The sequence below is a fragment of the Coffea arabica genome, chromosome 8e, assembly GCF_036785885.1.
Source record: "Coffea arabica cultivar ET-39 chromosome 8e, Coffea Arabica ET-39 HiFi, whole genome shotgun sequence".
Classification (NCBI taxonomy): Eukaryota; Viridiplantae; Streptophyta; class Magnoliopsida; order Gentianales; family Rubiaceae; genus Coffea; species Coffea arabica.
Genome location: NC_092324.1, coordinates 8,324,305 through 8,346,779, shown reverse-complemented (window position 1 = coordinate 8,346,779; position 22,475 = coordinate 8,324,305). Strand labels below are relative to the sequence as shown.

General features: G+C 35.3%; 2 protein-coding genes across 4 annotated transcripts; one reads left to right on the top strand and one right to left on the bottom strand.

The window, feature by feature from the left end:
• Positions 1-782: 782 nt before the first annotated feature.
• LOC113704037 (arabinosyltransferase XEG113-like) lies at positions 783-12,393 on the top strand. The gene is made up of 13 exons (XM_027225662.2): positions 783-1,444; positions 2,378-2,659; positions 2,749-2,954; positions 4,098-4,203; positions 6,846-7,102; positions 7,265-7,400; positions 9,076-9,170; positions 9,258-9,311; positions 9,960-10,073; positions 10,680-10,778; positions 10,874-10,993; positions 11,701-11,787; positions 11,933-12,393. Exons 1-13 carry the CDS (start codon positions 1,267-1,269, stop codon positions 12,098-12,100), a joined length of 1,902 nt encoding a protein of 633 aa, XP_027081463.2. The 5' UTR covers positions 783-1,266; the 3' UTR covers positions 12,101-12,393.
• Positions 12,394-13,119: 726 nt separating this feature from the next.
• Positions 13,120-20,595, bottom strand: LOC140012952 (ABC transporter E family member 2). Of its 3 annotated transcripts, XM_072061647.1 has the most exons (13): positions 20,454-20,595; positions 20,298-20,378; positions 20,062-20,195; positions 18,727-18,812; positions 18,535-18,632; positions 17,952-18,069; positions 17,779-17,868; positions 16,695-16,999; positions 16,406-16,601; positions 16,148-16,333; positions 15,790-16,059; positions 14,015-14,260; positions 13,120-13,702 (listed from the first exon to the last, which is right to left on the bottom strand). In XM_072061647.1, exons 3-13 carry the CDS (start codon positions 20,165-20,167, stop codon positions 13,583-13,585), a joined length of 1,821 nt encoding a protein of 606 aa, XP_071917748.1. In that variant the 5' UTR covers positions 20,168-20,195; positions 20,298-20,378; positions 20,454-20,595; the 3' UTR covers positions 13,120-13,582. The 3 variants fall into 3 exon arrangements, with proteins under 3 accessions (XP_071917748.1, XP_071917750.1, XP_071917749.1); XM_072061649.1 differs by lacking the exon at positions 20,298-20,378 and having other exon boundaries at positions 20,454-20,589; XM_072061648.1 differs by having other exon boundaries at positions 20,298-20,478.
• Positions 20,596-22,475: the final 1,880 nt, after the last annotated feature.

Here is a 22,475-nt window from a genome sequence, read left to right as displayed (position 1 = left end):
GACCTATTTAAAATACCCGCCCTTTACAGATATTTTATTTTCAAATATTTAATTTATGATAAATATATTAATGTTTGTAATTAAAAATTAAAAAGTGTTGCAGTAATATTTTCGCAAAAAGAAAATCAGTAGGTTATCTATTTAATATAAATTAAATATTTTTTAAAAAAAGAAATGGCCCATAAAGTATTAATTTTTTATGATTTTCATCCATTACATGTGTAAAGTATTAGTTCTTTATGAGTATTTTATCCTGAGTCATTTAATTTATGCTAAATACATAAATATTTATAACTAAAATTGAAAAAGTGTTATATTAATATTTCTACAGAAGAAAAACTGGTAGGTTTTTTATTTAACAAAAATTAAATATTTGAGAATAAATACAAATCTGTATTTGAGAATAAATATTTGTAATAAAGTAAATGTTTGAAAGTAAAATACCCGTAAAGAGCTGGTATTTTAAATAAGTAATACGTATTTGCCTATAAACTACGCTCCTTAAAATTTATTAATTATTAATTAATTTGTAATACTTTGTCATTCATTGGACATGTAGCACAAAGGGCAAATCAGGTACAAAATTCTAATTTCACTTTGTAAAACAATATTTTAATCATTTGGACTGAATTTGTAAAGGATTAGTTTCTGAAATTATCCCTAACAAATAAAGTTAAGGGCCCAAAGCTGTTTCAGGCCAAACGTTAAGGGGGGGATATACAGCAATTAACTATATAAAGAAAGTTACTTTTCTCTGTTAAAAGCCTAAAACAGAGTAGTAGGACTGGAAAGGCGAGTAAACTATCCAATTTCGGAAGTCTTCGTAAAGGACCACCAACTAAATAATAAATAAGTATAAATCCAGCTAAACACCATTACTGATCCACCACCTACTCTCCAATTATTCAAATCTTTACAATATATTTTTTCTTCAATTACATTTGAAGATTTGTTCTACTTGCCTTATTTCTATATTCCACATTCCAGTTTTCAAATGAAATTTCAGTTTCATTGGCATGAAATATTAATAATCATCCTATTGGCTGTAATGTGTTGACTTTTCACCGCCAAAATATCCCCACATATACCCAGCTTCGCCACCCTAAAGCCTTGTCTAGCACAATCTACCTAGAGAGAGTAGCCATGAAGATTTTCTGATGTTTTGATCAGAACCCAGATGAGGAAAATTGGGTTTTTGCAATTAAATTGAATTAAAATCCAAATTCCTTGGTGGGTTTTCTTGGAAAGGTATTAATATTTGCAAAAATGGCCTCTTGGAACAGTCCCATCAAAGATATGGCAAATTACAAGCCAGTTTTTCTGACCATCTATGCCACTGTGGTGGTAGGAGTAGTGGTGTCTTCTTTCTATGTTTTCTCGGCAGTTTACAGCTCCTCATCATCGTCTTCCTCCTCTTCCTCTTCCTCCCTGTGGTTCAGTCCAGGTACATTTGGGGTTTAAGAAAGGTTTATTTTTTCAATTCATATTTTAAGTTCTTAATGATTTTCAAGGCTGTGTCAATTAGCATTTTGTTGTTTTTAGTTGTTGTTTGATAAAGTTTCTGTCTTTTTGGATTTTGGTTTAATTGATGAATTGGAGGGAAATCTGCTTTTCTTTTGGCCCTTTTGCTATCATGGTCTGTTATACTTTATTGGATTTCTGTGTTAAAAGCTCGTTTATTGCAATGTCGTCAACCATTGGATGATCAAGGACTATATTTCTGAGATTGGCTGATAATGTGGCTATAACATCATGATGTCTAGTACTTCCAACACAATTATATGAACTTTAAATTGGTGTAACTTTATGCATGTGGATTACATTTTTTTGATCGGATATTTCAAAAGTTCATGGTTGATTGTAACCTCCCACACATTCCCCCCCCCCCACCCCGGGCAGGGTGGGGTGGAGGGGGAAGCATGCTAATACTATTGCTTGCTGTATTGGAGAACTGCTTTTCCCTTTCTCTTTTCTAGAGAAGATTTGGTATGATATTCTTTAGGTTCCTGAAAACTTTTAGTTAAGACTCAAGTAACTAATATACCAAGAAGAGGAAGATATGCAAAAGACTGGGTTTCGAATTGTACATTTAAAATGTTCATGCATCTTATGGTTAACCATATGGATTGTTGATGTGGGATGTCATGTTGTTAGATGGTGTACAACTCCCCTAACAGTCCTAAAAAGCAATTTAGTATTGCAATAAGCAGATTACAGTTTAATACAAAAGTTTAAAAAGAATGCAGATTTCATGCAAGTTTGTGTATCTACTATATGTTATTTGACTTTAATATCTAGATGTTATTTCTGCTAAGCTGTTAATTCATGCCTGAATTTTTCCCAATCTAGTATCTTATTTTACTTGCCTTTTCTCCAGTCCAAAACCAGGTATCAAATTCTTCTCATGTAACTGTTGTGAATGTGTCTCTGGGTTCCACCTCCCAAACACAAAGCAAATCGATGAAGCCTATTTGGGAGGCCCCCCCTTCTGGTTCTAAGATGCCACCTCTTAAAACCTTTAGATTGACCAAGGAACTGGTTCAGCAAAGGGTGAAGGATAATGTTATAGTAGTCACCTTTGGTAACTATGCTTTCATGGATTTCATCCTCACATGGGTAAAGCACTTGACAGATTTAGGTGTCGATAACCTTCTTGTTGGTAAGTGATAGTTGTCTTCTCATAGAGCTGGAGAAAGAGGTCAAGAAACAGTGACGTAATTGTTCAAAAACAACTCAATTGTGATGCAGGTGCCATGGACACAAAACTGGTTGAGGCTCTTTACTGGAAAGGTGTACCAGTTTTTGATATGGGTAGTCATATGAGCACAGTAGATGTTGGATGGGGTTCAAAAGCATTTCACAAGATGGGAAGGCAGAAGGTTATTCTGATAGATGCCATTCTTCCTATGGGTTTTGAAATACTAATGTGCGATACAGACATGGTCTGGTTGAAGGTAACCTTTCTTGCTCAACTACTTGTTTGCCTGATCAAGTAAAGTTGTCATCTTTACACTGATCCCATTTGGCTTGAAAAATGATCTGGTACTGTAAGTCCTGTTGCACCTTTTATGAGCTGGGTAAAGAGGCAGAATTAGTAACTTGAATTTGTCAATCTACTGCTCCAATTGGCTGGCTTCACAAAGGATGCCAGAAGAGAGTGAGAGAGGAAAGAAGGAAAGGAGGGATGGATGCCAGTCAAGTATGTCCAACTGTGACATAGTCATGTAGAATTAATCAGCTGTTTCTCAAAATTTTAAAATTCATAAGGAATTTCAGTAAAGTGAAGGAGGGAAGGGATATTGTTGGTTGGGTGTGCAAATCCTTCTAATGCAGTGGTGTGCAATGGACATAAGATGGTGCGATTCTATTTTTTATTCTACCATTGAATGTAACAAGACCAACCATAGACACCAAGTCTGTAGGCCTATGTTATTCTATTTGTCAGATATTGAGTACTTCTCAAGATCTCCAAGAGGGAGGAGGGACAATGGGGAAGGTACCATGAATCTGACAGTAGTGTCTATCTTTATTGATGGATTGTGAATTCACAATATTTAGAATCTTGAGCAGCCGAGAGTTATGGGATTGCTGTGTTTGCATGTGTGTGTGTGTGTGTGTGTGTGTGTGTGTGAGAGAGAGAGAGAGAGAGAGAGATCATAAAACAATGTTTTAGAGATTTAGAAGAAAATTATCATTTGTGTATTACTGGTTAAGTATGACCTTTAACAATGAGAAAATATGAATTTGTTAGTCCCTTTCACTAGTCCCTACTAAGAAAGCAAGATACCAATACAGAGAAGGGTGATTGAACATTGATAATGGAGAGTAATGTCATGCAGATTTTTTTATTTCAAGCGCTTGAATCTCAAACTGTCTTCCGTCCTTAAAATAATTTTTTTTTTATATAGGGAACTTGGTAATTACATGTTCCATGTTGTCCCCCCCGCCCCCCAAAAAAAAACAAAAACCAAAAAAAAAAAACTTTGAAGGTACTTTTTTGGCCTTCTAAAGGTATACCAAAATCTGTTTTGACTTTTGATCTGCATGCCTAATTTTCACCTTTTCTTTGTTGCACTTTCTCAATTTCTGTGTAATAGAATCCGCTGCCTTATCTAGCACGTTTCCCTGAAGCTGATATCTTGACCTCAACTGATCAAGTTGCACCAACAGTTGTTGATGACAGTTTGGACATCTGGCAACAAGGTAAACTTTGAAGGAAGTTACTTCCCTGCTATTTTCTTTTTATACAGTTGCTAATGCCTAGATTTTCTTGCTTGATAGTTTTTAAGAATATGAAATTATCTTGCTATGCTATCACTTATTTTAGGTCAATAATGGATGAACATGCTGCTTTTTTGTTGCAAATACTGAATTCTTAAGTGCTGATATGAAGTTGAATTTTCTGCAACTCACATGATGGCTTGAAGTGTCTTGCTGAAAATTTTATATTATGCTTGAAATATCTCCTTAATCTTGTGTTCTTGTTCATATAGTTGGATCTGCTCTAAAAAAAATGAAAATTTTAAATTTCCTGAATTTATCAATGGTACTTGATTTAGTTCTGTAATAACGCTTCAAAACTTTAAATCCTTTAATGGAGTTAGTTTGACTTAAACTAATTTTGGATTAGTAGTTAAATTTCATAAATGCTGGTATCACAATAGTTTCACATTTCCAATCTGTTGCCTTGCTGTTAATACTTGGGGAATGTGGCAGCCCTTTTCCTGGCCAAAGTGGATTGTGGTTATTCATTTCTGCATTGACTATTTTTAAATAGGTCCTGCTCATTTACTTGAACTTAAACCTCATGCATCTCCTTTCAGCATGCAGGATATTAATCTATCCATAATGTTGTTTTCTTAATCAGTGAATTTAATTATGTGAAGTGAAATTTTACTGTCCTTTGCATTAGGGACGGGGGGGGGGGGTGTATTCTGTAAATGCATGCAATCTGATTGGTAACCATCTTGTTTGAGCCTTTAAGATGAATAATAATGATTGATTATTGATTCAACTAGGACCTGTATTATGAATTTGAAGCAATGAGGTGAATAGAAAAATTTGCTTGACTATTTTCCAACAAGGTTCCCTGCTGGAAACAGTCATCAAACCTGACCATCTTAAGTTGTGCCTCTGTTCTTATGGGCAAATGAATCCTCTTTGGTGGGTTAATAATTGATTTCAAGGTCCTATTGAGTATAATCAACCTTCTTTTGCCTGTAAGAATGTATTTTAAATGTTATCCTGACAAGAGTTACGATTTTAAGTCTAAATGTGCACTTCGGTTAAAAATCAATCCGTGGAGTAACTTGTCAGGATATATTTTTGTCCAGGATCTGATGCATACGATCAACTATTGTGCGTCTGCCAAGACCAGCCTCTTGAAACAGTTTCGTTTGAATTAGCTATTTTTTAGGGTGTTTTTTAAATATTTTACTGTAGCAGTGTATATGAAACACTTTTACCATAAATATGTTTTTTGTGATGTTTTTGGAGGGGTTTTTGGAATATATTTTGGGGTAACATTTAAAATTAAAATATTTTTATGGTACCTTTTAAAAATTAATACTACCACCCCCTCCCTCTTCCTTCGCCTCCTCCTCCCTCTTCCCTTCCCTCTTCCTCCTCCCTCTTCCCCTTCCACCTTCCTCCTCCCCTTCCCTTCCCTCCATCCCCCCTGCCCCCTCGATCTGGTCTAAACCAAATTGAGGTGGGGAAGGGGAAGGAGAAGAGGAGAGGAGGAAGAGGGCCCTCTCCTCCCCCCTTTGATCTGGTGGAGGAGGAAGAGGGAAGGGGAAGATGGGAGGAGAAAGAGGGAAGGAAAGGGAGGAGGAAGAGGGAGGGGGTGGTGGCGGCGGTGGTGGGTGGTGGCGGTGATAGGTGGAAAATATTGTAAAATTTATTTTTTAAATTTTTTATGTATATTTGTAAGTTGTTTTGATATATTGTATGGATGATATTTTTTTGAGTTGTTTTTGTTTGTGTATTACTGTACCATTGTATTTAAAAAACTAGTTTTTGAAAAATGGGCCAAAACGGACATATTTCATTTTTGTCTAAGATTATTGGTCTAGAGCAAATGGAACTTAATGAGGGCTTTTTATTTGTGCTGCTGTTTTACGCATAAAAATAAGGTTATAAGGGAAACTTTATTTAGTTTAAAGCATAAGTTGCTGTTCTGGAAGAGTGCAAATTGGGAAGCTGGGTATCAGCTGAATATAACTTAGTCTGCTAGTTGTCATGGCTGAAACAAGCTATACCATGTAAACCTGTACTTAGTCATTTGACTTTAGAGAATGAATATCTGACAACTTGATCATGCATGTGGATAATTTGCGCTACTACTAGTCTTACAAGACTGGCATCTGATGAGACACTTCTCTCTGAATTGGTATTCCCACAGTTAAAACTAAAGGACAAGTATCACAAAACCATAATAGTGTCAATGACACCAATAATTACCCCACATGAAAGTAATATTAATATAGCTTATTCACAATGATTCACCGGAACTGGCTAGAGTGCATTTTTAATGCTGATATGAAGGTATTCATGCAATTTTAATCCTCAGAAGCATGCTTCCTGTTCTACTATTGGACCTGCACAAACCAGCTAATTAGAACTTCACCATTGAGTTGTAAAACATCAGTTCTTAAGTTTGATTTTTTTCACATTCAATTAAGTTTCTTTTCTTTTCTCTCTGATATATTTCAGGATCAGATAGCTGTGCTTGATTTTCATATAGAATTTAGAAAAATGCTGAAGAACAAAGATATTCGAATATAACTAATAAAAAATTACTCTTATGCTGCCATTTTACACATGAAATGCCTTTTCTTGCGTAGTTGGTGCTGCATATAACATTGGTATATTCCACTGGCGGCCATCCAATTCTACAAAAAAATTGGCAAGAGAATGGAAAGAATTGCTTCTCGCTAATGATGATGTATGGGATCAGAATGGTTTCAATGATCTTGTCAGGAGGCAGCTAGGACCACCTGTTGATGAACAAAGTGGACTGGCCTATGCTTATGATGGAAGCATCAAGCTAGGTCTTCTCCCTGCAAGTATTTTTTGCAGTGGCCATACTTATTTTGTCCAGGTAAGCCCCTGAAATGATGCTATTTTTCTGCTTCTCAACTTCTGATTTTGCCGCGCAGGTAATAATTGGGTAAACATCTTTGTCCAATTTAGGATCTTATTTTTCATTTCATAAAACTATTCTTAGGTCTAAAGTTTCTTGTGCCCCTATGCTAATTTACAGGCAATGTATCAACAACTCAGACTGGAGCCTTATGCTGTACATACCACATTCCAATATGCTGGTACTGAGGGAAAGCGTCATAGGCTACGAGAAGCAATGGTTTTCTATGATCCACCAGATTACTACGATGTATCAGGTTTTTTTCTTCTAAATGTTGAAAAACCTATCTGCATGGATTTCCTTCTGATAAATGGCTTGTGGTGATTATCGTGTCTCTTATGTTCATTCTGTATACATAAATGGTTGTGTGTGTAGCTTTCTTGTGAGTGTGTTAATCTTTCCTTTAAGGGGCATCATATTTTCAATTCCTTGTCCTGGGTCGCAACCGCTATCCAATTTAAGATAACAAGTTTACAAAGAGTTTTTGGGACCCTCTTGTTTCTATCATCACCATATTTGTCTATTTGCAGCCCAAGTGCTTCTCCTTCTGGAATGAGCTATTTCTTTTAGGGAACGTGTAAATTTAAGTTGTTCTGTTGTTATATATTTCTTCTGCCCTGGTTACCGAAACAAGTACATGCGGTATGGATGCTACATAGCCACGTCTTAGAGTTACATAAATTATCATATTTCAAGTGGAAGTACTGGCTATTATCTTTCAGAACATGAGATGACCTCGCCAGAACCTGAGTATAATACCGGAAAAGATGCCTATAATTTAAAGGTTTTGAATCTTTAAAGAGCTATTAGATGAATAGTTTTCACTCTCAACATTGATAATTTGGATATCATGTCACATCTGAGAAAACCAATACTAAAAGGAGTATGTAATTTTTGTATCGATGGTCTTCACTCGTGTATCAATTGGAAGTTTTTACTTCATTTATTGTGAAAATAATGAAAACTTTAGACTAGGTTATCTATGCTCAACTCATGTACAGCTGGCATGTATAAATTCTCACCCCATCCGATCTTTTGCTATTTAAATTCATACATTATTTTAAGCAGATCCTAGACAATGAAGTGTTTTTCCTTGGTGGATTGTTAGATCTGATATAATTGTTAATTGTGACGATCCTGCTGTCTTAAGTTTGATATTACTGTTCCAAAAATGTCTTGTGGAGATGTAAAATGAACAAAGAACTTGAAGTCCGTGCAGATTTCAGCAAAGTCCATGACTGCTGCTGAACAACCCTGTTCAAATATACCTGTTATTACTATATTATCCAAAGTTGCAATAAAGTTGTTAAAGAATTTTGAAAGATCTGCAACTAATCCTGAGCCTATCCAAGATAGCGTACACTGTGTACCTTTCTGACCCCTGAACTATCTACTACTTTGTGACATCATTTCTTTCTTCACACTTCAATATGTTTTGATTCTTGGGGGAAAGTCCTTTTCTTTTTCTATTTGTTATTTCTGTTGCTTGGTATTTATTTACGCTTCCATTGGACTAGGTTCTTTCCATGTTAACTTGGTTCAATCAACAATTCAAGAACCCAGGAAATGTAACAACGGACCTAGAGTCTCAAAGAGAGAGCAATGAATTGGAAATTCATTTTGTGTTAACTGTGGCAAAGGGGGATATACGTTCTCTGATACTGCTTATTCATTTTTTCTTTTACTCAGTCAGAGGTTTTGAATTTTCTATGAGCTTATTCTAGCCAATGGATACACACATGAAGAGTATAGAGACATTTTCTCTAGATTCAAGGTTGAACTTCTTTGCTTGTATTCTATTGTGTTTGGACTAGTTACCTATCTCCAGTGGTGTTTGTTGAATATCTTTGGTATTTGTAGCTTTCTTTTTCCCAGTCATTTTCTTGCTGGTATAAGGCTGAGTTTGTAATGTTTTTGAGAATCTTATGCAGGAGGGTTCTTGACATTCAAACCTTGTATACCCAAGAGCTTGTTACTAGATGGAGAACATAATGTTGAATCACACTTTGCTCTTGTAAATTACCAAGTATGTCCCTATTAGCATGTTTTTTTTTTTGGTTTTAATTACCTTGTCATGTCTTCTCATGTTTCATTCTTATATACATTTATGCAGATAAAACAAATAAGGACTGCCCTTGCTGTTGCTTCATTGCTGAATCGTACATTGGTAAGAATCCTTTCCTCTTTAACCCAGTCTAAAATTTTGTACTTTGAAGATGTAAATCTTTTAGAGTAAATCTTATATACACTAAAAGTGTATACATTATCATGGTTGGATGCACGATACATTTACAAAATTTGGGTTTCAAATTCAAATTCGGATTATGTGTCGTGCATCCAATGGTGAAAGTGTATACACTGTTAGTGTATAAAAGATTAAACCAATCTTTTATACTCTGAGTAAAAAATTCTCTACTAGGATGCCCAGCTTGATGCGCAATGAGTACTAATAAAATTATGAAGGCCTTTTGAATGGACAGCTAGCAAAAAAAAATAGAAGTAAAAAAATAAAAGCAAGGAAACCCAATCTAAGACAATGTACTTCTAAGGTGTTAATCTTTTAAACCCTGACAGTGAAAAAGGTTGTTTACTAAGAGTCCCTGCTTGATGTGACATAAGCACTAATTGGATTGTCAAGGGCTCTTTATGAATGCAAGTCTGCTCATGATAGTTCTCATACCGTCGGTCTGTGAAAGCTTAATCTTGTTTATGTAACATTATTAAATTACCTTGGAAGTTGATTGTCTGTATGGAATCTAAGATGCAGCATTATTTTCATGTCTTGATCTCTCTTTGTTCTTATTTGTGATTTTAGGTAATGCCTCCGCTCTGGTGCAGGTTGGATAGGTTATGGTTTGGACATCCTGGAATTTTGCAAGGCAGTATGACGAAACAACCTTTTATCTGTCCTTTGGATCATGTATTTGAGGTACTAAATGCTTTTAGGACTAATTTGCCTTAGAAGAATTATAATAAAGACGCTCTTCAAACCAGTTTGGTTGCTTAGTTAATTGGTTCATACCTATGCTAACCGAAAGAAATAGGATGGCATTGCAGGTAGGGGAATGAAAAATTATGTCCTGTCTTCTTGCAAGTGATGTACTTGGTATAAGACTATCTAGCAATTGGCCTTAGAAGTAATTGACATTTGCAATTGGCTATGGTTTCCCTATGTATTTACTAAGTAGTCTCTGCTTATTAGATACGCTGATAATGATAGGTTCTTTCCAGGAGTCCATTCTATGGTCGAGTAATAATAATGGACTCTTAATGTTTCTGAAGTTTCATTACTGAGTTGAGGCTGCTGCTTTTTGTCACAATACTTTTCAAGGAGCCTTGTTTTTTTCTCATAAAGTCAATTTCCTGTAGAGAAGCTCTACAGTATGTAAAAAGTACCACCTCATGATGCAGGTGGAATCATCTCAAGTATCTTGTCTCACAATAGGTTTGCGAGTATAATCTTTTGTTCAATGCATCTATAATTTCCTATGAACTGTGTTCAGTTTCGGTTAATTCCTTGTAAAATTTCATTCAGGTTAACACAATGTTGAAGGAATTGCCAGAGGACGAATTTGGACCACCGATCAGAATTAGGGAATATTCTTTATTTGATAATCCATCAATGCCCAAGAAGGTTTCCCTTTGAGCTGCTAAACAACAGCTTTATGACTTTGCATCTCTGGTGACATCTCAGTGACAAACTCTGATTATGCCTTTTTTTTTTCCCAGGTGAAAGAATCATGGCTTGATGTAAATCTTTGTCAAGAGGGGTCACGAGGTTGTGAAGTTTCGAACAGTACAAGTCAAGCTGGAATTCTCAAATTTCCAAAGCGTAGTTCTGAAGAAACGGTATGATCTCAGCACTAGACTTCAAATCTATTTAGTGGATTCCAGAACTTCTACTGTTTCATATGTAATAGTTATTCAACTTGTTTTTCAGAATTTTTTCTCTATGAAGGTTTGGATATTGCTGATTGTTGGCATTTTATCCATCAACAGATTTAATTATCTGCATTAGTGCAAATACCAGTAAACAGAAATCTGGTGAAATTACTTGTGGTGACCATTAAAATGGCATCTTTAAGTTTGCAGTAGCTTTGCTACTAACAACCATCAACCATTCTTGCCAGAGATGGTCTATTCGATAGCAGTTTAAGGGAAATAGGACAAATATCATGGTTGATTCATTGAAAATGGGCTAGGGGTTGTTTGACAACTCTATTAGGTGCCCAAATGAACAGATTCAGAATTCTTTTATTTAACCTATTTGATAACAAAATTTGCCTGCATGAATATGCCAAGCACCAATTAACCTGTGTTATTTCCTTCAGCTTATCTCAATCCTTATTGTTTTCAGCATCAGTTATTCATATTTTAGAAAACACACGTATGGTGGGCTATATCCAGACAAACAAACTTGAATCCATTCCATTTCATTCATCTATTTTGTGGTATTATCTTTTGCATTATCAGTTCTATGTATTTTATATCTGCCAATCCATCAGACTTTGAAGATCTGTTACTGACCAACATTAAAACTTGGTTGTTTCAATCAGTACAAGACTGTATTCTCATCATTCAAAGATGTTGAAGTCATCCAGTTCTCATCGATGCAAGATGCCTTCTCAGGCTTCACCGACAAGGTTATATCTCTCTCTCTCTTCACTTGTGTTTGTATGTGATACATACGCTTGCCTGTATGTGTGTTAGTCTCTGTACATTCTTCAAGCTTTCTAGGAATTTATTTCTATTTTGTAAAGGCACTAACTGTAAGAAACCAATGATCAGTCAATGGAGGACAAATTCAGGAAGCGTGTGAAGACATATACAGGTATATGGTGTTGTGTGGAAAATCATACTCCGGGTCACATATTCTATGACATCTATTGGGATGAAAAACCCGATTGGAAACCTAAACCGCCTCAAACTCCGGAGGAAGATCATCAACCTGTTTAACACCTCTCACCGGTTATCTTGATGTCGGTCCACTGCTGAAGTAACTTGAGCAGGGCAGGAGGAGGAGGAAATGCTAGAGCTATTCTCATAACTGAAGCTGCATTATTGACACCAATAGAGCTGTATACATGCCATACATGTAAGTTCATATCTATAGATCTACAAGGCTGGCTAGCTGATCTCTGGGATAGCATAGTTTGTAATATGTATTACGTATACACGTACAAAAGAATTTTGGTGGTTGTCCAATCGGAAAAAATGCAAATAAAAGGTTAAATACCCTTGTGGAAAAATAGTTGTTGCTAATCTCTTAGCAGCACCAATACAAGTGTAGGGAAAATAATCTGAAATGTCTTTTTTGCGGGGGGAAAAGGCAAGAGACTTGATATTTAAATTGGGCCTCCTGTTTTCCTTTACTTTTTTTTTTTTTTTTTTGTGTTTTTGGATAAAAGGAGCAGCTATAGACTCCCCATGAGTCCCAACATAAAACGTGGTACGATTAATGAACAAATTACCAGCTTATAAAAGAAACAACAGAATGACGTTCAGTCTAGTTTATGCAACGGGTTCTTGTACAACATTTCATGGAGAAGATCCAGAAAGAAATTCTTAATTGCACAGACGTTTCTACAAAGGACTTTGTTTAGATGCTAGGCTCGAGAATATACATTTCAAACTCATGAATTGGATAAAAATGTGATAAGCAGGTGCAGATTATAAATTTAGTTTCTTAAGCTTTATTTAAACGTTAGGCTCAACCGCTCAAGAATATCCATTCCAAACTCTTCCAAGTGCACAAGTCTTATTTCTACTCTTCTTCTAACACCCCAAATTTCTAGGCAGAACAAATGGCTGGGGAAATCTAAATAAAGTACTTGCTATAATCTCTCTCATTCTCAGATAATAATAAAAAATTTTGAAACAAAAACCTTTACCATGACCCCAGCAGTAGTTCAAAATCTAATATCTCATTCTCCAGCAGGATTCATACACCCTTTCATGAAATTGGATGCAGACACTAACCAAAGCGATTATAAATTATGTTAAAAAGCCACAATACAATATCCCTCATCCCATAGCTTCTCTCCAATGGGTGTTCTCATATCATTTACTACAACAGCAGATAAGCCGGAATATCCAAAAAAAAAAATTTACTCCAAAGCCTATTCAACCAGCAGAGGCAAAAGGAGGCAGACTCGTATTTAAAGGTGTAATAAAAAGTAAATGAAGCATATTAAATGGACTCGAGCAGGCAGTACAAAAGCTCTGTCCATCCAACGGGCCCCATGCTTATATGCTTCCAAGTGATGTCTTCATCAGAAAAGCACTTGCTATTAGATTGCACTTTCAAAATCAAAGGACAGTGCATGCAGAGATAAATAGCCCTTCTGAGTAGCGTCACCCAATAAAAGGTCACCTTCTATCAGCATCTGGGAGCATATCAAAGTAGGAATCAAGCACATGTGCAGAACCGTGTACAAATTAATCGTCAAGATAATAATAGGATCCAGCAGACTTCTGCTCCCTGTCCTTAGTTGAATCCAGCTTGTTGATTCTTGGACGGTAATTAGTCGGATCCCTTCTAAATGTAATGTCAAGGTGCTGCGTAACCCAACAAAATCGTAAACGAAAAGATTGGATGATAACAGAAGAAAGAAAGAAATGCCAGAACAAAACTTTAACAATTGTACAGCAACTTTCAAATATCCTACAGATGTATCCATGTTTCGTAGAAAAATAGAGGATTGCGACTTTTTTACTCACATATTTCTTCCTTTATATTTTCTTGGTTTCGAAAAGGGTTAGGTGGTTGGTTTAATGATCCAGAGTTAAAGCATGAAGGAAGAAGTACATAAAACAGAATAAGGACACCTAATGGATAAGAAGTACATGAAACAGAATAAGGAGGCTTACAGATAAGAACAAGTTCATTCCAGTCAACAATGACTGAGGTGAATTAGCAACACAATCTATGGAAGGCCTTCCCTCATAGACAATGACACGATCTGCTAGGTATGTTGCCATTATGAAGTCATGCTCAACCACAAATGCTGTCTTCTTCGCATGAAGTATGAACCTCTTTATGACTTTTGAAGCAACAATACGTTGCTCGGAGTCAAGATATGCACTCGGTTCATCAATGAGATATATATCAGCAGGCTGCATAAGTGAGCAAACATGAAAATTCATATTAAAAAGAAAAAGAAAACAAATAAAACTACATCTGCAAGACTTCTTATAGATAGCAGTTGAGGGTCATGAAATTTCATTCAGGTCCTTAGTTCCAGTTGCATTGCAAGCAAACTGCTAGCAAAGCTATAGGACAAAGCATTTCCATTATTTCAGTAATAGAAACAATCAGATCAAAATTCCATTTACTTAAAGAATAAGTTCCATTATCCAAAAATGATTGTAGCTACTAGTTCTCATGGTTATAACCTCTATTTAAGCCAATCTGTTCCACTGTGCAGCATGCTAATGCATCTTTTGCAACGACCTTTTTTGAGATAGATTTGGTTTATATCACTGCTGCACTTTCAACACTTGCCCTTTGATTCATTGTAACAATTGCACGCACTTTGTAATCATCGACCTCTCTAGGCTACTAAACATACTTTTTATGAACTTTTCGCCCTTTTGCTGCCTCAACCAGTTTACATCTCTAGTCATCTCCATCCCTATGTACCACACATTATCTAGTATATTTAAGTTTTTTTTTTTAAGTGTAGGTGGGAGGTCTCGAACCCGGGACCTCTCTCTCACACTCACTCACTCCCTTCCCCCCAAAGTATAGTTAAAATTAACCTACTAAAAAACTGCTTGGTATTCGTTTTTCATAATAAAGTGCCACTATGCTATATAAGCTCAAGTTTTTGGAAATCAGACACGCCTGCTGCAGCCCAGCAAATTTCACCAATAAATAGAACAGGGCACACAAATTACATTTTAAAAAAATGAAAAAGCAGCAGACACTTGCAACTATTGCTTAATCTACATCTAAAAACAATTTGACCTCCAAGATCCATAGACAAGATTAGGCCTTTCCAAGGCAATCAATGCAGAACTAATAACAAAACTACAGTTTCACAAAAGTTGAACGACAGAAGCTAAATTTTAACAAGAAATTGACTTGAAAACTTGGATACAAAAGCATTCTTTGTCCAATAAACAAAGAACATTGTACTATTTTCATTGTTTTTAACCAAGCAAGTTGCAGCCTGCATCAAGTTGCCACCATCTCAGGGTATAGACATCCTAATCCAACACATGTACTTCAAGCCGTCAATCACATTAAATCAATTGGTCATTTGTTGAAGGTAATTTAACCACAAGATTAAATCCATCTCAATTGTCCAGATTCCAAATCTACCAAACTACAAATGCCTTGCTCATTTGCAGCATACAATGCAAATTAACAAAGAAACAAAAAAAGATGCACATAAAAGCATTTACAACATCACTCAGCAGAAGTTCAAGACAATCTAGATTAATTTATCCATTAAAAGCAGGTTAGATTTTAAGGGGCAAAAGACAATGGACAAAAGAAGAAAATGAAGTGGAAATATATGAAACCTTCAAATCAGCTTCAAAAGAATAACTTTAGCTCCATATGTTAGAAAAGGAACAATGAATAGGAGAAACAAAATGCGAAACCAAGTTGGAATAACACCATCATCCAGAAAACTTACCTTCCCAAGGCAAAGAGCTAGGGCAACTCTTTGTAACTCTCCACCAGAGAGATTTACAACTTCTTGATCCATTAATTGCTCAATTTGGAGAGGCTTCATGACATCTGATACAAACTGAGGATGAATGTACGAATCACGAATTTTTGAATGTAGCAAGTGCCTCACGGTATTCTGAAATTTAGGGCTGATCTTCTGAGGCTTGTAAGAAACATTAAACTCAGGGATCTCCACATCAGAACCCTCCACGGTATCAGGCTTTAGTAAACCAGCCTGCCATTTCAACATGTAAGATCAGCCTTCAGTGAGTAAGTAGAGTTAAACATTTGAGAAATGGAGAAACTATTAAAATAAAACATACCAGCATGCGGATGAATGTTGTCTTTCCAGTCCCATTTTCACCGAGCATTACAATAATCTGAGAATCAGTAAATTCGCCCTCAATCACCTTAAGCTTAAAATTACCCTGAGTTTTACTCATAGTTGGGTATTTATATCGTGCATAGGTCTCAATCTCCTCAGCACTTTCCTGTGGAGTCTCAGCTACCTGGTAGAAATGTACACCAAATTAGCATCGTGCTCTTTACTGAAAATGCCGTGCTAGGTCAGTTACATTTACCTTAAAAGTGAGAGATTCATCCCTGAACCGTAGATTTTCCGTGGGGACAAATCCAGCCAAAAATATATTAATTCCTTCTCGTACTGAGAATGGAAGAGTCACAACACCATATGCACCAGGTTTCCCATATAGACAGCAGATGAAGTCTGATAAGTAATCCAGAACACTGAGATCATGCTCTACAACGATCACATAGCTGTAAAGTAGGGTTCAATGGTGTCAGTACCTCTTATGCTATGTAACTAACCTCTGACTCTGAAGGCAAGTAGAAACAGCATAAACATTTTACCTGTTAGGTCGGAGCAAAGATCGAACAACTTGGGCAGCCTTAAGCCTCTGTTTAACATCAAGGTAACTAGAGGGTTCATCAAACATATATATTTCTGCATTCTGTATGGCAACAACTGCAATGGCAAATCTTTGAAGCTCTCCACCAGATAAATCTCCCACATTACGGTCCAACACTTGATTCAGCTCAAGATCCTCACAGAGATCTTGTTTCATATCTCTTTCATCTTTTTGATCAAGCACTTGACCAACATTACCTTGGACTGCCTTTGGAATATGGTCAACATACTGGGGTTTGATTATTGCCTAATAAAGGAGGGAACAAAAAAGATTAAAACAAAAGGCCATATCAAAAGATAAAGCACTAATTATCATATAAGAGTAACGACATGTAAGATTAGAGAGTAAATTTAACCCAGACAAATAAGCCACTAATTTAAATCAATTGTTCGCATTTGAAACATTTTCACAATTTTGGCTGGACATATCATACTTTGAAAATTTTAAGCACAGGAAGTCTACTTAATGCCCTTAATTGCAAGTGACCAACATATGTAATCTCCGGGATGCTAAGCTAATCAAGCAGCCAAGAGCAATGAAACTAACTATTTCATCTCCAAAGAAACTGAGTCTTGGTTCTACCCTAATAACCTATCATCAGGTCATTTAAAACATTCTACACAATTAAGCCACATATCCACCATGATAAACAAACACAACAGATGGGATACACAAAACAGATTCAGGAATAACAAGTATAAATCATAGCCAATCTTTCACTCAGGAATACCTACCCACCAAAGCAGATAGAATGTTTATCCACATAACCATAAACATATGTAATTCCAAGGTCAGAATGTCTCTATTGACCATAAAAATTAATTTAAAGATGCTTATACAACGTAATACAAGCAGATAGACCATCAGATGACCAACATAACCAAAGTGCACCAAATAGTCATCACAAACTACTATGACTGATAATCTCTTTTTTTTTTTTTTTGGGGTTGGAGAGTGTGGGTGGGTCATGTCACAAATGGAATGGTCATCCACAGCAATGAGTCAAAGCATTTAAACCAATGGACCTTTAAGTTATCTTCCAGAATACGAGTAAAATAATTCTGGAGTTCAGATCCTCGGAAGTAGGTCAAGATCTCTTGCCAATCAGGTGGATTCTGCAACAGAAATAGATGAAACTCATCATCAAAGAATCCAACAAAAAGAGTAAATAAAGTCAGATAATAGCCAAAACAATTACATTAAAGCGCCCCAAATTAGGTTTCAACTTCCCAGCCAGAACTTTGAGGGCTGTTGATTTCCCAATGCCATTTGTTCCAACCAGGCCAAGAACCTGACCAGGTCTTGGGACTGGTAGCCTGTAACATGTACACTTGGGTGAAACCAATTTACAACCCTGACCAAAAATGCTTTCCACATAAAACCATACAGAATCACTTGATGTAAATGACAGGTAAAAAAATGAAAACAAGCAAGAGTCAAAAAATTCACAGTAAACAGATGAAGAAACTTGAAACCGATTTTCAAATCATTTACTGAAAAAGGAAAAGCCACTCTAAAATTCTGCATCTAGTCAAGACTAGAGTTGGACTCAATGATGCTTAACCTTGATACTTGAGACGTAAGAAAGCTCAGAAAGAAGAAACTCCAAATTCTAGTAACCAATACCTCTTCAACCAATATCAGAATGACCAAGAAATTTACTATTAAATCTAAAAGTCAAACGGATTAGGAGATACTGTCTAAACATGCCAAATGAGCTAAGAATTTATAGGTTCCACATGATTGCTTATCTAATGTCTTGAAAACACCAATAAACTGACCTGTGCAACTTGAAAGTGTTTGGACCATAACGATGTGTTGTATCTTTATCCAAGTCTTTTGGCAAATTGATAATCTGAATTGCTTCAAATGGGCATTTCTGAATCACAAATGAGACATTGGTCAGCAAGACTAATCCTAATGTGCACCATCAAGCTATAAAATACTATGAATATATGCTACATCATACACACCTTAACGCAAATACCGCAGCCAATACACAACTCTTCTGAGATGAAAGCGATCTTAGATGCAGGAGTCACCTCAATACAAAGTTTCCCTGGCAGTTGCACAAAGAAATGTGTCAAAACGCATATGCTTGAATTCCAACATGTACATTACTACAGTAAACTCCTCTACCAAAAAAAAAAGATAGTAGACAGAAACAAAACCTCAACAGAAAAGAATAAAACAAGAGATAGCATGCAGTGAATCAAAGTCAATGAGAAAATAGATAAAGATCTGTGTTCACTTTTAACAGTTTGATGTTCACAAGTGCTATTAGAATAAGAACAATTCAATCAAATTGACAATTTATAAGATAATGTTGTCTTCATATGGCATAAAATCAACTAAAAGGCAACAACAAAACATGTATAGTCTTCCGTAGACACTTGGTATTCCAATGAAAACTAAATGAAGCTAACAAATGTTCAACATGTACGCAAACATGTCCCATTAATTCTCACATCTAAATGAGGTTGAATTGGTCAAAGAATCTGACAGACAGCTAGTACCTACATTTTATGGTCTAAGGCTTAAGATATTGTTAGCTTCACCAAAGGACACGAAGGGTGATAATTCGTTAGAGCTAAAATAGAATGGAAAATCGAATTTTGTTCCCAATTGAATTAATAGAGATATTGCCCTCCATGACTTCTCTAAAGTATTGCACTTAACTTTATGCATCAAAGATCTACTAGATTAATTACCTCATAACACCTAAAAACATTTTCATTACAGAATCAACATTAAATTGAACCAAATAAAGTGAAAGACAAGGACCTGATTCATGGATTCCAATGCCAAATTAATAAAACTCTTTTCTGGGAGTTCAAATTCTGCAACAAATCACTTAAACCAGCTCCCAAGATTGCATAATGCGTATGCATTTGATATAACACATGGAAGTATCCATCTCTAATGGTGTCAGTCTGAATAATGCTATATTCTAATATCTTTTAATGTACTTTGTCTCCATGCTCCAAATCCCACACAAACATCAAAACTATTTCGTCATTTCTGGGGTCTCCAAAAGTCATTAATCCAGACACCAATTTATTCAAGTTCCACAAATTTAATAGCTCCACTAAAATTTTCATCTTGCCCTCCATCAAGAAGAAACACCAGCTTAATTCCCGCAATCATACATCCACTCATTACAATCTCACGCAAAATAAACGTTGTAAACCCAAATTTTACTCCTCACGCGATAAATATACAACACCAAAAAAATGTTGGAAACAAAAAAAGTCAAATTACAATTGAAAATTCGAAAAGAAATTATCTACGAAACCAAAAAAAATTACCAGTTTTGACGACGGGACAGCTCTTCTTGCACTCCTGACGGCACTTCTTCGGCTTACACTTGTCGGAGCTCACAATAGCTATACGTGTCAACCTCTGATCCGACATCTCTCTCTCCTTTTGCTTTTTCTACTACCTGCGGAAAAAGCCCACTTCAACAAAACAAACCAAACCCTAGAAAAAAATTCAAAATCAAATGCTTAACACAGCAAAATTAGTTGGAAAAAGAAATCAGCACCTCAGATGGATTGATTGATTGATCGCTTGTAGAACTGGGGAAACTTAGGGAAAATAGGGGAAATTTGGAGAGAGGCGTGTGCTGGGAACGAGTAAGATGATTATAAATATCTGAAAAAATAATGGGAAGATAAAAAAGGGGCAGCCGGAATTTAACCTGAAATTTGAGAGAGAAGGAAACGCGTGTTATTTACGTTGGGAGCCCGCACAAGGCAGCAGTTGAGGAAATGCTGCTAGCTAGGGTTCTTGTACACAATGAAAGAGAAATGTTTTTGGAAATTGCTAATTTGGATGTGGTTTTTGTGGGCTTTTATGTTTTGGATTAGAGAGGGTTCTACTGTAATGCGGTTTTTCAATCGAATCGGTTTACCCTTTTTTTTTTTAATTGTGAATTTTTGTTTTTGAAACAAAATGTATATATGCATTTGATAAGATTTGCACATTGGATTTTTATTTAAATATATAGATTTTATCACTTGTTTAGTTTGTATTTGATAATTAAATTTTTTTTAATAAACTTATTTTTTTATTTTGCAATTAATCCTTTTAACTTTTAAACTGACAATATTTGATTAGTTAAAAAATTACTTTGCTTTTAAACAAAAAATAATAATAATAAATAATGCTATATTTTTTAAAACAAGTGATGTAAATTTTGTTTTATACTTGACTATATTATTTATTTATTTAAAAGAACTATAAAATTAAATTAAATCTTCTATTAATATATATCTTTATAAGTATAATAATTAGTATCTAAAAGTACTTTATTATATTTATAAATATTAAATTAATACTCACCGTTTGAATTAGTGACCACTGATCCAGTCCCTCTACTGAATTTCTTATTGAAATTAAATGGGATTTGGAGGTTTGTGAGTTTGCTATTCCTTTTTTTATTTGTAGTACTTTTTATTTTATTTTTTTTTAACAGATGAAGAATGAAATTTAAGAAGGGAGGAAGGGACAAGGAAGCAGTGGATTTTAGCTATTATTTCCTTTGTATTACTTTGATAGTTTTGATTTTTTTTCCTCACGTAATTTAAGAAAAATTAGTTAACTTTATTAGAAAAATAAATCTAGCCTAGTATTTAACTTGAACAGGGGCCTAGTATTAAAGTAGAACAGAGGGCGTAAATGATCAATATGGAGTTGTAAGAGATAATTTGATTTTGAGTATTTAAGAATTAGAAGAATCCTAGGCCTAATATTTTCCCAAAATAATAATCTAATAAGATTGAATTCTCCCACACAACTGGTGTAAGATTTATTTATGCCAAGGCATCTTGAATATGTGACACAAGTTGAAAGAGTAATTTGGGAATTAAATAGGAATTAGGTACCATATAACTAGACTTATTCAGGTAATCTTTTTTTGCTTAATGTAAGTAAAATTTCTCCTGGTAATAATTGTTAACAATTGTAGACACCAAATTTTGGTGTAATTTCATTTGCTGTTTATTTTTAATTTTTTCATTTTAGTTTTATTCGATTTTTAGTTTTATTTTTATTTTTAAGTTGTTAGCATAGAATCTCTTGGAAAATGAATGAAAATGAGAAAGTGAAAAGAAAAGAGGAGAGAAAAGAAAAAAGAAAAAAAAGAAAATTGCCCACAAAATATGTTTTATGTCTTCTAAATTCAATCTTTTGGCATTTTGTTTATTTTTGTTAAGTTATTTTGAAAAAAAAAAGAAGAAAAAAAAAGAGAAAAACGATGAAAATGGGAAATGGAAAAGAAATGGAAATTGCATTCTATTGTTCTAGTTTATTTTTCATCAAATGTTAATTATTTTGTTTTGGTTATTTCTTTTTATTATTATCAATTTTGTTTGTTTCAAAAAAAAAAAAAAAAATATCTCCAATTCTGCCGGATGACATCTCAGTCACCACTCACCATTTCCTTTCAAACACTCCACTACCCTTAAACCACGAATTCTCTCCACTAGCTCACCTCAACCACAACAATACCCTCTGCCTTGGAACCATCGAAGAGAGGAAACCAGAGAGGTAGAGGGAGCTGCATTCTGCACAAAATCGAGAGAGTGAGAGTTGAGTTTCCTTCACCTTCTGACCGTAAACTAGAAAGAAAAGAGAGAGTGACTCGCAGCCTTCTTCATCCCATCCGTGAGCTGGTGAAAAGGCCGAGAGTTACCATTTCCTCCATTCCGTGTGCAAGCTT